The sequence below is a fragment of the Caretta caretta genome, chromosome 5, assembly GCF_965140235.1.
Source record: "Caretta caretta isolate rCarCar2 chromosome 5, rCarCar1.hap1, whole genome shotgun sequence".
NCBI classification, from domain to species: Eukaryota; Metazoa; Chordata; order Testudines; family Cheloniidae; genus Caretta; species Caretta caretta.
The window spans coordinates 93250785-93266373 of NC_134210.1; the positions used below are offsets into that span (position 1 = coordinate 93250785).

Consider the following 15589-nt stretch of genomic DNA (forward strand, 5'->3'; position numbering starts at 1 on the left):
AATATTATCGTATACATTCATCCTGATTTTGCAGGGCAGATACCCCTAACTCCAGGAGTCCCAGACATTTCTATGCTTAATGTTGGCATGTCTTATAAAAGCAGCTATTTTGATAGTGGTTTGTTTTGTTTTATGTGGGGACACTGAATTAAATCTGAAAGCTGTTGAAACAAGTGGCTCATATTTAGAGATGGCTGCATTTCAGTGGTGAATGAAGTGATCTTAATATTTAGTTTATCATTTAGTTTGTAAAGCATGTTCGTATCATTGGGGATGAAAATAACTACATCAAAGTAAAGATCTTGCCCTTTAACAGTGAAAATTCTTTCTATTGCTGGCATTAGAGGTATCCAAGCTGTATAGCTACTGCCCAGCCTGTGTTGCCATAGTAATACCAGACAGTTATCAGAAATGTCTGATAGAGAATGAATTTACATTCTTATGATCATTGTACTCAACATGCCCATTCTAGTATAAACTGCGTTTGGGGGAACAAGCATCAACCACAATTCACTTTGCACTTTTCAGAAGTCAGTAAAACCCTCAATATCTTCAGCATGTATTTAAATGGCTATTGTAAATCTATGGAATATTTTTAAAAAACAAACATAACCACCGGTCTGGATTAATGGGCTTCCATTTCAGTCTTGACTGACATAGGCAGATTGTTTGTTTGCTGTGCTGTGGGAGCTGCGTTGGTCTCAGTACGTAGGCAGATGAGTCTATTTGAAGTGAGAGATTTTTCCTGTCAAGAGGTTGTGAGCAGATCCCTTCAGCAGACGAACCTCAGTCTAATGGCTTTGCCTTGTCCAATTTTAAAGGAGGCAGTCATTTGTCCACTAGCATTACTTCTTTAGTCTGCCTTCTTTGAACGCCTTCTCTACAGCTAAGGAGCCAATGTGGGTTAACATCAGAGGAGACACATTGTAGGATGGGAATAGAGATTAAGCAGAATAAGGACCCAGGCCAGCACAAAATATCTGCACCCTTTCAAGCTTTGTAAGCCCTGTAACTAGTTGGTCAGAAAGTGTTTCTTTTGACAAAAATTATATACATTGTCGTATTTTTTTCTGCAATATTTTATACTGACAACCAGAAAATGGAATATTTCAGCAACAAAAGCTGAAACATTTCACTCATTTTGGCAAAAAAGATAAGTTGAAATTTTGCAGATTTTGGTTGCCAAAAATGAAAGAAAAGTTTTGGGTTTGGATTTTTGATGTAAACTCCCCAAAACATATTCAGAAAAAACGGAAACTTCCATGGGGGGAAAACAAGCAGTTTTTCATAGGAAAAAACATTTCAAAGAAATTTTTAAAAACAAGTTCAATCTGTAATTGTGTGTGAATAATGGAGGGTGGAGAGAGTGAATCAGACCAGAACTAACATTTACACAGCAAGCCTGGAGAGAATTTTTGGAGGCATTGAGTTAGGGAGCAATCTCCATATGAAACCAGCTGATGTGTCTCAGAAATGGTGACTAGAGCAGCAGTGGAACGTCTGGAGAAATCCTCTGTGTCTTTAAAAAAAACAAAACACAAAAAAATCCACCCCATACTTCTATTGTGAATAACAAGGAACAAAATTTAGATTGGTTTGCATGATTTTACTAGGAATCTCATGTGAGTCAGGAGCACATGCTGTTCAGTAGTAGGAATGACTTGGTAAAGTGGAAAAATATGGTCATCTTATGCTGTGCCATTTGTTAGAGCTGCCCAGAGACTGCTGCTTTCCCAGCAAAGTTCTCTTCTAGAAAAGGTAGTTGGAACCATGAATGTAGAAGGCATTTGTTGTCTTCTCCATGTTTATCATCCTCTAGCTGATATAGACTTTGGGGATTGGGTTCTGCTGTTCATCACAAAGCTGAATGAATCCAGATGCCTCTCTGCATTCCAGTTAAGGGTTTCTTGAGTGCAGAGGTTTTTTTGGGTTATCCAATAAAGGGGAAGTGGCCAGCTTTTTCCTTCCCCTTCTCCTTCACATTGAGAACTGTGTCCTAGGAAGTAGGTTTACTAGGGCTTTCAATTTGGGTACAGGCCAGTCTCACTGCTGTCTGTCTCCTAGGATAAGCTCCTGGAGCACAAAGTGGTTTTCATCATTGCTTTGTTATGATGGAATGTCATTATGTTGAGATACAAATATCTAAAAGGTGGTTTGCTTAAACACAGTTTGAGATAGTGTGACTTCAGAAATCTTAGTTAAGTGCTTTGAAATCTGATAAGGAACTAAAGTTGTGTTATTACTGTTGTGGTATTAAATCAAATACTGTAAATATTTGTTTTAAATGAATGATCTTCAAAATTTTATGATCAGGAATGGGAAATTTACGTAAAGAACACAAAGGATTCTGATACCTGGATGGACTTGATGTTTGTGTGTTTTCCTGGCTTTCAAATTTTCCACTAGGATTTCAGCAGTTAGGCTGTTAACTAGTTGCTGGTGTTTCTTCTTTTTCACATACAGAATAATTTAAAGCTTTTGCTCTGTTGTGATCCCCGTTGCCAGGGGAATTCCAAGAGCAGCAGTGCCATTGCTTAGATAATTTGCAAAGTTTTGTCTTGCTATTTTCAATTTAAAAGACTCGGTGATAAACTACGGAACAGGGTTAGAAAGTAGTTTAGAAGATTTTTCATTCTGCACTTCTCTATAAAGTTATCTGCATGGTAATTTCATTGTAACTACTGCAAACCAATGTAGTCAAAAATGGTATACTAACTGAGTTTAGCCCAGAAGTAAAAAAGGCACTGTTAGTAATTTTAATATATTTGTATTTAAATGGTGCCTCATTCTGATAGTTTTAGTGCTTAATCCTCCTCGTCTCCGCTCTAAAAACCTAATGCCAAGTCCTGAAGTCTTTACTTGGGTTTTAATGTAGCCTGCAATCAAAACTGTTCTTGAGCACATAGGAAGTTTGTCTGAATAAGGGCAAACTAAAAACTATGTAAGGACGTCAGCATACTAGACACATGGCTTTGTAGAATTCTCAACTAGCATGGATAAAAAAAGATTAAAAAAATCAGCAACCCCACACAATCTGGTAGCTGCCCCTGATAAGTAAGAAATGAATCACCCAGAAAATCCTTTATAGGACACAGGCAAATCTACATAAACTTAAGAAAACTTGAATGTCTTGAGTTCTTCTAAAAGATGCCACACGTGATCTCATATAATGAGGTGGAGACCATTTCAGAGATGGAGGGCCTTCATAGAAAGTCCCTGTGATCTATCTTGCAGTACAGGATGATCAGCATCAACAACCCTGAGTGGAATCTCAAAAGGGACTTTGTTCTATGTTGTTTAAACCTGTATAACCTTAGAGGAGTGGAGGGCTCACAGCTTACATTGGTTTCAGTGGAAAGTGAGGATGCTGAACACTTACGAATATTAGATTACATGCATGCTTTTTAAGTCTTTGAATTGCTTTTAACCTGTCCACAGTTTAGATCTTAAATGTTGAGCAATGACTTCTGGAAGGGACACAGTCTAAGTATTCAGCAGCAGGTCGCTCCAAGTGATACAGAAGTGATTATGAAATCATGAACAACTCCTCTTAAATAATGCTTTGCACTGGTAAGTCTCAAAGCATTTTAGAAATACGTGTCATTACCCCGTTTCACAGATGGGGAAACTAAAGTACAGAGAGCAGAAGTGACTTGCCCAATATCATTCAGCAGGCCAGTGGCAGGAAATAAATCTGACCAACATTTTTTGGATTCACTGTTCCATGGTTCCCTAAAAAACCATACATATCAAGCTATTTAAAGAAACAAGACCAATAATCCTTTAAGGTGCACCCTCAACTCTCTGACTGCAGCAGAGGATGTGCTCTGCTTCTCATCAGGCCCCAAATGATAGGGAATGAAAGAAAAAAGTATTTTAAAAGTGAATTTGTGCAAGGGGGGGAAAAATCAGTGACATCGCCCTTAATCCACGTCCCTGGAGAGCATTTCCCATTGAGTTACATAACTCCCTGGCCTTCGAAGCGCATCAGAGCCAGAGGTGCATATGGAAGTAAATAGTGGGAGTTTGTACATCCTCTAATGTACACCTCATTAGCTTAAAAGAAAATAGCAGAACACATTGTGAGCTGCTCAGTTCTACAGTTGGAGTATCTCTTCTTCAGAGTTTTAGCTGGAGCTTTGAAATGGATAGATTCCTGTGGGATAGTTGCAGAGTGCACACAGGATGAGTCATTAATACATAGTTTATCCCAGTTGTAGAGCTCTGAATTCAAATCAGAAATGCATTTTTTCGTTTTTAACTGTAGGCTGCCAGGCTTTTCTGCACCAAAAAAAACCAGTCGTTTTTCCTGAGTGCATGGTTCTGAGCTTTCTGACCTGGAAACTGATCATGTAAAATTTCTGAGGATGTAATATATTTAGGATTCTTTTTCATGCTGAATTATATATCTGTGTCCTTGTGAAGCCTACTGGAAATACAATAATTTCAATCAGGAAAGCATACCTAGCTTTCCTGATTGAAGTGAAATATAAGCCAGAGAGATAACGGAACAGTTTCCTTCCTAGTTTGCAGGTTAAGGGCAGTAATTAGAGGATTTCCTCAGATGAAAGGATTTTGTCTATGTGAGGCCATCTTAAGCAGAAAGTTTAAAGGCTCCTGACTCTGATCAAAAGTAGAATCTAATGTTAAGACAGTGATCAATTTGCAGCTCGCCCTGATGTTAGGATTTGACATAGGTACATTTATTTAGAAAAGGAAATGATCTCCTCACCATGAAAAGGGCCAATTAGATTATTAAGGTAAGGTTTGGTTCATTCTCATGATGTTGCTTGTACAGCATAGAGGTCAAACATGTTCTGTGCCTCCATGATGTTCTGTCCTGAGACAATTTTGCCATGTTATGCAGTAGGATGGCTGTGAGGGACATGTCTGTTGATGCCATCCAGCCATCATGTTTTAGGACTTCTGTGGGGTCTTTTCCATCCTGCTTTCATTGGGTGAAAGTCAGATATTTCTCACAGGAAAGCTCAGGCAGAATAGATGACCGTACTACCTTAGAGAGTGCTGGACATCCATTTGAGAGAGCATGATCTGTCTAGTTAGGAAGAAGCTCTCTTCATTCAACTTGAATTCATACTGTTTGATGTTTTTGATCATTTGTAGATACTTCATCTGAGTGGTGTCCAACCTCTTTATAGTGATCAGCCACAAGTCACATATTGACCAAAGCAGCATATATCCTTAGCTTCATCTCTCTGCTTATCAAGGTCTTTGATTTGTGAAAGACGTTCTTGATGAGGTACCCTCTTATTTATAACAATTTTGCAATGTGGGCTTCAAGTGCTTTCTTGTTGCTGACCATGTTATTGATAGAGACAAGGTAGATGAAATCACTGACAATCTTGACTGGATGGTTGCCCACTAAGATTCTAGAGCCCACAGCATGTCCAAAACCACCAACTGGAAGACTTTTTTGGTTTTTCACCAATTAATTTTCAGGCTCAGCTTTCCAGGGCTTTCAGTGCCACAGCCAGCTCATCCACTAGTTCAATAACTAGCACTATGCCATTGGGAAAATCGATGTTGGTAAGGTTCTTATCAAAGGGTATGCCTAAAATACATTTACTTAGTGTCTGGTCAAGCACTTAGTCTTTGACTGCATTGAAGAGTTCTGGGGATGCAATGCATCCTTGTCGAACACCTGATGTAATTCGGAAGAAGGCAGTTATTTTCCCATTTACAAGAATGCAGCTTGAGGAGCCATCATATAAGAGATGGAACATTCTACAGAGTTTGTCAAGGAAGCCTGCAAGTTTCAAAATCAGTCAAAGCAATTCCCTGTTAATAGTGAAAAGCGGTCGTGAAATAACAGATGCAGTGTGAATGGGATGCTCGAATTTTCATGCCTTCTCCATAAGCTGGCACACTGAAGATTTGCTCTGTTGTGGAATGGCTGGGAGTGAAGCCAATTTATGGTCTTTTTTCTGAAGATATCTGAGGGTCAGGCCAATAAGACAGAAGCAAAAACTTTCCTCTAGATGGATAGAAGAGTAATGCTGCCTGACCTCAACCTCATCCCCTTCTCTAGCCTATTTCGTTGCCACAAAGCTAGGGAAAACAAAACAAAAAATGCTTCTTGTACTCCCTGGCTTTGCAATCTAATCCTTTGGTGCTTGTTCCCACTCAGGCAGCAAAGAAAAGAAAAAGAACTCCTTGGCTTTCAAGCAACCAAAATGAAAAATGTGTCCTTTTAAAATCCTGAGGTCTGTCCTTCTGGTTAAAATAATCCCACCGCTCTGACACCATGTCAAGGCTGTCACTTTTGAATACAGAAGGTGGGGGCCTGCAAGGATTTTAAAAAATATACTTGCCACTCCAGGCTTGTATTAAACCCCCAAGGTTACAGCTTTTCTCTGACCTTGGCTTGGTAAACGCTGCCACCACCCAAATGCAAAAAAATTCTTGGACCCAGGAAGGAGCACTTGGGAATTCCTCCCTGTGGGATACCCTCAAGCCCTTTCTCACACACACACACACACCCTCTGGGGAAGACTTGAGAAGGAAAACAAAGAAAGACCTGAGAAAGAAAACCAGCTAATCAAACACCAAAAATCCAATCCTGTTCTTAAAAAAGGTAAATTTTATTAAAAACAAAAAGGAAAAAATACATCTGGAACTTAGGCTTTTGCTAGATTTTAAAAGAGCAATTCCAAAAATTAAGAACCCAAAATAGCTTTCTTGTGGGTTAGCTTAAAGGTTACAGGCAACCAAAAGCATCTGAGGTTAGCACAGAGGAGTTCACAAGCCTTAAAAAAACCAACCAGAAATAAACCTAATCGTGTCTTCCTAAACATTTCTAATTTACTTACATATTTGGGTTTTTAAAAGTAGTTCTAGATATGATCTGATCATTTTCATATCCAGTTCAAACTTCACACAGCATTCCTGCTGCCCATCTCTTCAGCCCAGAGAGAGCAACAGACAAAGGGCAAGTTTCTTTCCCAATTTTAAAAGTTCTGTCCTTCCCATTGGTTCTTTTGTTCAGGTGCTCACTTTTTTTCCCCTTTATCTGGTGGACTTTAACCCTTTACAGGTAAAGCAAGTAAAGAACAGCTATCAAGAGGGATTTTACAGCTAACTGGCTGGCTGTCCATCAAAGGAAGCTACCCCCACCCACTTCATTTATCACAGTTGTGCGTTAGGTTGCTTGCAAATGCAGTTGATTACCAATGGTTGGCTATAATTCCCCTGATAGAGGGCATATCGTTTTTAAAATTTTGATACTGCGCTTGACTTTAAAAACATCTCTGTATTTTGCACTTTTGTTTTCTTATTTTAATACTTTGTGCAATAGCTATTTTGAGTTGTCTGTAATTAAGACCCAACCTCCCACCCTGCTGTGTTTTGAGTACAGCATGCGATGTGACATGCACAAAGATCATTGAATTTGGAGAGCTCTTCCCATTATGTTGGGCATGAAGGACATTAATTGTATTTTTTTATATAATTTTTTAAATATAACCTGTCTTTTAGAAATTTAAAAAGCTAGCTTCCAAAATTTCTGCTACTCCATAAAAGTGCATACTTTCCTTCCAGCAAAGGGAGACAGAAAATCCATGGATTTTCTGAGGTCGGGCTCTACTAAAAGGACCAGTTCTGAATGAGCAACCAGAGCCTCTCTAGTTTCCCCCCATTTGTGTGACTTGAACAACTGAAGTTATTTCAGTCAATTTGTGCTCTGTAATCTACAAGTATGAGGCAAAATCTTGTAGAATTTATAATATTCATTTATATTGGTCTGGCTCATTATTTCTACTTGATTTACACTACACTTCAGTAGGGTTGGTCAAAAAGAGGTACGTGGGTTTCCTCTTCTGCAAAAATTTCTGAACAAAATGAACATTTTTAGTTTTAAAATTTTTCATGGAATTTTTTCAGTGTGGCTAAACATGTTCATTTCAGATGGCTTTGTTTTCATACTTTACCCTTTTGTTTCCTACTGGAAAAAGTTGAGGAAAAGTGAAGAAATGCCTTGTTCTTCCCAATCTCTACCCCACCCAAAAACCCTCACCTTGAAGTGAAATGAAAATTTTGATTTGAAAGAAAATGAAATTTTTTTCAGTTTAATAATAATAATCTGTTTAGAAGGAAACCAAAATTTGTGAAAACTCATTTCTTTCCAAAAAAACTTTTTATCATGAAAAAATTCAATGAAAAATTGTTGACTAGCTCTTCTCTTATTCTCCGAGTTAATGTTTTACATTGCTCTGATGTAGATTATAAGGAACAGACATGCCAAAGTAAATAGTGAGTCAGTGAGGCACTGTTCTTCAGGAGATAGAGAGCACTAGACTGGGACTCAGGAGACTTGGGCTTTGTTCCTGGATCTCTCATCTATGGTCTTTTAGTAGAGAACGAACATAACTTAGACTTTCCTGAATAAAAAACTGGCAAAGAGACAGAAGTTAAAGCATAGAAACGAATGTGAATTTTCTTTATGGCAAGAGAACTACAGCGGGGTGCTGCAAGATTATGTACTAGATCTGATGTTGATTCATATATTTACTAATTATTTGAAAAGAGGGGTGAGCTGTGACATAGCCAAATTTGTAGATGACAAAGGTGCTTAGGTTAGTCACCCCCAGGGAGACTGAGGAATGCCAGAGAGGAACAAAGCAAGCAAGGATAACACTGCAAGCAGCACAGTGGCAGATGTAGTTCAATGTTTTGTAAATGCAAAATCATGCACATTGGAAGAAAGCATTTGAACTACTCTGACGGCTTACAGGGTACTAAACTGATTGTATCGCCTCAGGACAGGGACCTGGGCAGCTCAGTGAAGTCCTTGCTTCAGTGTGCAGCTGTGGTCAAAGCAAACTAGATATTAGGATACCACAAAGAGTTGTCTCTCAAATCACCAATACCTCTCTTTGAAAATATTGGCATTCCACAGCATCTTAAAAAAATAATCTTGCAATGGTTTATAATGGAAGCTGGCAACGAAGGAATTAAAACCAGTAAAATTTGCTTCAGGGTTGACTTTGCATTCCAGGTTTTAGGCTTTAGTGAATATTTGTGGTTGATTATGGAGCGCTTCCTAAAAATAAGGCCATATAATAGAAATTAATAATAATAGAAACTGTTGAATTGGAATTCATTTGCAAATTGGATACAATTAACTTAGGCTTGAATAGAGACTGGGAATGATGAAGTCATTATGCAAGGTAACCTATTTCCCCTTGGTTCCCCCCCCCCCCCCCCCCCGACGTTCTTGTTAAACCCTGGATTTGTGCTGGAAATGGCCCACCTTGATCATCATACACATTGTAAGGAGAGTGGTCACTTTAGATAAGCTATTACCAGCAGGAGAGTGGGTTTGTGGGGGGCGGGTGAGAGAACCTGGATTAGTGCTGGAAATGGCCCAACTTCATTATCATACACATTGTAAGGAGAGTGATCACTTTAGATAAGCTATTACCAGCAGGAGAGTGGGGTGGGAGGAGGTATTTTTTCATGCTTTGTGTGTATATAAAAAGATCTTCTACACTTTCCACAGTATGCATCTGATGAAGTGAGCTGTAGCTCACGAAAGCTTATGCTCAAATAAATTGGTTAGTCTCTAAGGTGCCACAAGTACTCCTTTTCTTTTTGCGAATACAGACTAACACGGCTGTTACTCTGAAACCTGTCATAATAGAAATGCTGACAGATTTTAAACTACGGTGGTGGTAGTGGGGTTTGCTATAATTAGGCATGCATCTCAGTAGTCTGTGTAATATGATTGCCTTGTCAATACCCTGAGCTGGAAGGAATGTATCTTAATCTGGACAATCCTTTTAAATTAGTTTGGGAGGTTGTGTGTGGAAAAAACAGATGCTGAGGTTTATTTCATGGTAAGACTCGACTTGTGCGTACACAAGAACATTTCATGGATACTTGATAACCCTGATTAACTGCACAGATCACTGGAGTCCTGGCAGTATGCAAAAACCATCAAAATTTAATCTGAAAAGACTAGGCATTAGGGCAGAGCACCAGCAGAAGTTACATGAAAGATCTCCTAGTTCCCTCTTTGAAATGTTATATGGTTGAAATTGTGTACGTGTTGGTAGGTCTTTTCTTTCTTTGTCTGGTTTTGATGACTGTGGCCTACTGAACTGAACCGAGGGATAGCTCAGTGGTTTGAGCATTGGCCTGCTAAACCCAGGGTTGTGAGTTCAATCCTTGAGGGGGCCATTTAGGGATCTGGAGCAAAAATTGGGGATTGGTCCTGCTTCAAGCAGGGGGTTGGACTAGATGACCTCCTGAGGTCCCTTCCAACCCTAACAATCTATGAATTATACATTTTTCCTTGTTTTTGTTAAACTGCTACATTTGCATTGTGTAATTTCAGAGGACGGAGCCCAGCTGTTGCTGAATTTAATTTACTACTGAAAGCACATTCTTTGGAAACCTATGGTGTTGATCCCCATCCTTGCAAGGTAATAGTTCAGGGTTTTTAAACTAAATTATCTTACAGGTTAATAAAACCATCAGATTCAATGAATTAGTCCCATTTTTATCCAGCCATGTGTACTAAAACATTTCTAAAAGAGCCTCCCCAGAAAGTGAGAGATGTTGCAGCTTTGTAAAATGTTGGTTGACAAACACCTATGTGTCAGTCCCAGAAGACCTATGTGTCTTGCATAGGCAGTATTTCATAGTATGACACTCTAGCGTGCTCTGTCAGTATGAGGAGATTTTTGAGGGGTCCTGGCAGGTCACAAGTACTGTAATTCCATCCCAGCCATGTGAACAACTTGTAGTTCTGTGCTGTCCTCTTACAACAGTTATTACTCAAACTGTTTCTAGTCAACAGAAACATATTAAGTAGAGTATATTTTGCCAGGTGTACTGTGGGAAAAGTTTTGGTAACTGATAATTTCTTTGCCATTCAAAACACTCTTAATGCCATCTTATGGAGGGGTTTACTAAGTTTCAATCTTATATGGCGCATGCAATTCTTGAGAAACAGTATATTAGAGTTAAACAAATACTCTAGATGGGAAATACTTGACATTTTCCAAGAATTTCAGTAACAGTGTTACTGTTGTCCAGAAGCCACCACCAATTGCTAGGACTTCTAGGCTGACATTTCAAACACAAGTGTTTCAGTTGGAGCAGCCACATATACAAACCATAACACAAACAGGAAATTGCATATACAAAAGGGTGAATTGGACATGTACTTATGTATTCAACTTCACAGTCCACTACTATTCGGTGTTTCTTTTACAAAGGTGTCTTTGGTTATAACCACTAGTTGTCTCATGTACAAATGAAGCCACCATACATCTGCGTTTTTGAGTGATGGTGCATTGCCTGTATAATTTGCTTTTAAGGTTGCCCGTTTTTATGATGCTCTAATTGTTACTTTGCATTGTTATATTTCAACAATACTGCATTCCAACATGGTTTATGGGGCAAACTAAGTGACCTATAGATCCCACGCACACATGTAGCAGTTTACAGTGCTCACCATTAAACAGTCAACCCTTATCCAAAGCGGTATCTGCACTATTGCAGGTATTTCTATTCTAAATTAGGTATGGGGCCAGATCCAAAGTCCACTGAAGTCAATGAAAAGAATTCCCTTTACCTCAGTGAGCTTTGGATGAGAACCATTCTGCATTATTTTAGATGTCATCGTATGGGTATTATAGACTTTTTAATAGTAATCACAATAGGGTACTTACATTTGAAACTGTGTCCCTCTGTGTTTTTGCTTTTACCTTCCACAGGAAGCTTAAAAAAACCCTAATATTCTTTGACTGCATAATAATTTGAAATAAAGCTTCTAGAACAGTGAAGCAGATTATGCCAGGCAAATGAGAGTTTGGAAACAGGCATAGGAAAGCTGGTTAGTGTAAAACAAACGGACTTAAACTTTTGCTCAAAAAAATTGAATCCCACCTTTTCTTTGTGGAATTCAAAAAAAAGTTTGGTGAACTAATTTAAAAGAAAACCACTTATATTTGCACTTCTGGTTTCCACCAAAATTGGAAATATCTAAATACAGCAAGAAAGACTGTCTTGTGTCAGTATTTCCAGCACAGACGATATTGTGAAGTATTGGAAATCACATGAGAGAGTTTTTTCCTACGAATTTCAAGGCTGAAGGACATAAGATGAGAATACCACGTCTGGGCAAAACTGAATCCCTTGCTTGTATTGGTGAGCATTCTGTTATGAAATGGGACTATTTGTGTATGTATTCGTAGAAAAGAATAAGCCTTTAAGTGCTACCATTGTGCCAAAATCTACATGTGAAGAAAAAGCATAAGACCGTTTTATCCAGTCAAATAGTAAGAAACAAACAAGACTTTTTATAGCTGGTGATTGAACTTAGATGTTGAGAAAAAAAATTAGTTGACCGTTAAGGCTTAGTCCTAAGAAAAACACAGATACCATGTCTGTGACTGCAATGGACTAAGACTTTACACCATCAACCATGAATGTTATATATTGGGGGGCGGAGAGGAGGGAACCAAACAAACAAATAGCTTTAATTTGTGTTTTTTTCTCTTAAGGATTCAACCGGGACCACTACCTTTTTAGGATTCACAGCAACGGGCTTTGTAGTTTTCCAGGGAAATAAAAGAATTCATTTGTTAAAATGGTAAGCATATCAACTAATTAGATTATTAAATATTCTTTTATTTTATTCTTTTCCCCCCTAATTCCTTTAAGGAAACTAGAGGTGGAATATTGAAGATTCACTTCTTCTCCCTTTCGCATTTTATTTTTCCAAGGATTTTTAGATCACATATGAAAAAGAAATTGGTCTCATTCTACTTCTTACTGGAAATTAGTCTACATGACAAACTTGAATAAGTCAAACTAATTGACAGAGATGCTCAAAAATTGAATAGCTATGACGTTGGAGGTATAATGGCAGGGGTGCATAGGAAGGTTTCACAATTCCTACTACATTATGCTTGGCTCTTGAATGTGCTGTCAATTTCTCATTCAAATATGAATAAAAATAGGATTTTTTAAAGAAGGACTTAAGGTGGGAGAGGAGGTGGGATTTTATATGTTTATAAATGATCATTCCCTTTCAGATTTCTAAATATAAGTAGATTTGGTCCTAATGTTTTTTCTTTCTTAAGGCAACTTGCTTCATATCTCAAGGATTTCACTGTTATAGGGCACATCTGAAGCTATGACAACATTAGTGAAGGCAGATTGAAGCTCTCTTGCCAGCATTTCCAGTCTTTCATAACATCTTCGGCTTTTCGGAGGTTGATGGAATAACTTAGAAATTATGGTGTACTCCACTTATTTTCATTTTAAATAGCTCTGATGAGCAAAATGGATTATGCAGAAGGTCAATGGTCAAGTTCTAGAATAGGCCACTACTTTGATTAGAATTATTGGCAGTTATAGTTGTATTTGGTGTGGCATACAGCCAGGTCTTTGGCACAGGCTAATTTCCCTTTATATCACTCCATTGGTACAAGAGAATTACTGCTGCCCCAGAGGGGGATTCTCTTGTCATAGCCTAATCCCATACCTTCCAACATTCTTGGAGCAAACCCTAGTACTTTCAAGTCTTCATAAATGTGTACAATTTTGAATAATTCTGTAGATACATACCAAGACTAAGAGAAAGAAGGATAGAGGAAAGAAGAAATGCAAAAGTCTTCAGAATTTCATATTCTTTGCCATTTGTTTCCTGGAAAATTGTTTTATTCGTCTCATCCTATTACCAGGATTTAGTTCCAGCTCCCCAATCATCTACATTGCAAAATAACCCCTTCTTCCAAATCAGTTTAATTTTGCTAATTGCTAATAAAAGCAGCTCCATTCAAAATAACCACCTTCATTGCAAGATAAAACCAAACGCCGCTCCAAAAACCAACACTCCATGCCAATTTAATTGCAAAACATCCCCACACACATACTGAAAGTATTGTGGGGAGCACTGGGAGAGTTTTCATTGACGCCTCAGCCATCCTCCCCATTTTAACTCCAAAGGTTTAAGTGGGAAGTTCAAGTAATCAGAGAAATTGCTGAACCGATGACAGGAGCAACTGCCTCCTAGATGGCTCTTCACACAAAATATTCCCAGAGCATCATCTTAGAAGGGGATGGAACAGAGCTGTCATTGATTGCCATTCCCCAAGAGGTGGGGGAATAGGGAAGAGAAGCCGTACAGATGGGGATTTCTCTGTAGACTGTTTTTTTTCCTACAGATGTACAGAAACATCTAAAAACCCAGAAAGTTGGCCAGTCTGGAATCCCCCGCTTGCCTAAAGTCAGAGTAGCCACCTCTATCTATTTCTCTAAACTGCAGTCAAATGAAAGCATTCTTGGGGACGGGGCGAGGGGTCTGGTTGAGATGTGGTTGGAGCACATGGTGCTTTGGTGATCTGCAACCTTTAGGCATCTTCCCTTGTGTTCAAACCTTTCATTGTGTACTGGCAAAACATGCTCATCTCAAATAAATGGGTCAGTCAAAAAAGAAAAAAGCAGCAAAATATTAGGCTCATCACAGAGGCTCAATTAAAATGTCTGAGTAATCCTCCGTCCTTTCATTGATACGGTACATTTATGATTAAAATGCAGTACCTGTTAGAAAGTTTTTTCTTTGTAGCACATTCCTCTTTGCATCTAGAATCTCTTCAGCACCAACCATTTGCTTGCTAAAGTCTTAGAAATGTTTGAGAAACTACAATAATTTTAATAGTTTTATTCATTTAATAATTTATCATGCAATTAAATGAAAATACATAAACTAGGAGGGGAAGGAGGTTAGTGCACGACTGATATGTCCTCTTTTAGTGGTTTAAATCTTGATTAGGACACACAGTAAAATATATGTTTTATCTCATTGTACCCAATATTAGAGATACTAAGCATCATAAAAACCCATGCATTTTGGCATATTATGAGCTATTTGTAAGTGTTCAGATACAATGATGAGTGACATCAGTGCATAAATAAGCAGATATGCAAATAGATGGGATATTGCTGGTGAGAAATAAGATGCATTTGCAGCATTCTGCATGGAAACTTCCAGACCTTTCTGTGCAGCATCTGGCTCCTAAAGGTTTTACCTGTTCTTCATTTTAAGTACCAAATGGGTTCCAAGATTTTAAAGATAAGAAAAATTCTGAAGCATAAATATAAGTTCTTATTGGAAAACCCAGGAAGTGGGTGGGCGCAAGCCCACCCACTGCTAAAGGCCCCTCCCCCAGCCTAGCGGGAGGGACCACTGGACCCAGGGACCAACTGATTACGGGGGACAACTAATGAAAAACAAGGACTGGAGTGAGGGTCAGAGGTTCAAAATGAGGATACCGAGCAGAGAACCCATTGCTCCTCATAGCTGTTGAGGGAGCCAGTGGACGCTGCCCAGTGGAACTCTGTCCGGATGCACGAAACTAGGGAGGAACGGAAATAGGCCCCGCAGTCGCAGAGCACCCGCTCGTCCAACATCCTCCTCCTGGTATTGTAGATGGAGACTTTGGCCAGAGCTAGGAGGAGGTTGACGAGGAGGTCTCGCGACTTCGTGGGGCCACGGATAGGGTGTGCAAAGAGGAACAAGTGTGGGGAAAGGTGTAGCCAGAACCTCAACAAGAGG

At 38.9% G+C, this 15589-nt stretch overlaps 1 protein-coding gene across 2 annotated transcripts in view; it reads left to right on the top strand.

Annotated features, from left to right (window-relative positions):
* FRMD3 (FERM domain containing 3) overlaps positions 1–15589 on the top strand; it is a 219218-nt gene that overhangs the window by 163424 nt on the left and 40205 nt on the right. For both annotated transcript variants that reach the window (XM_048849947.2, XM_075128687.1), the window contains exons 7-8: positions 10355–10442; positions 12531–12619. In XM_048849947.2, coding sequence (XP_048705904.1) covers positions 10355–10442; positions 12531–12619 — 177 coding nt within the window. The remainder of the gene's footprint in view (positions 1–10354; positions 10443–12530; positions 12620–15589) is intronic.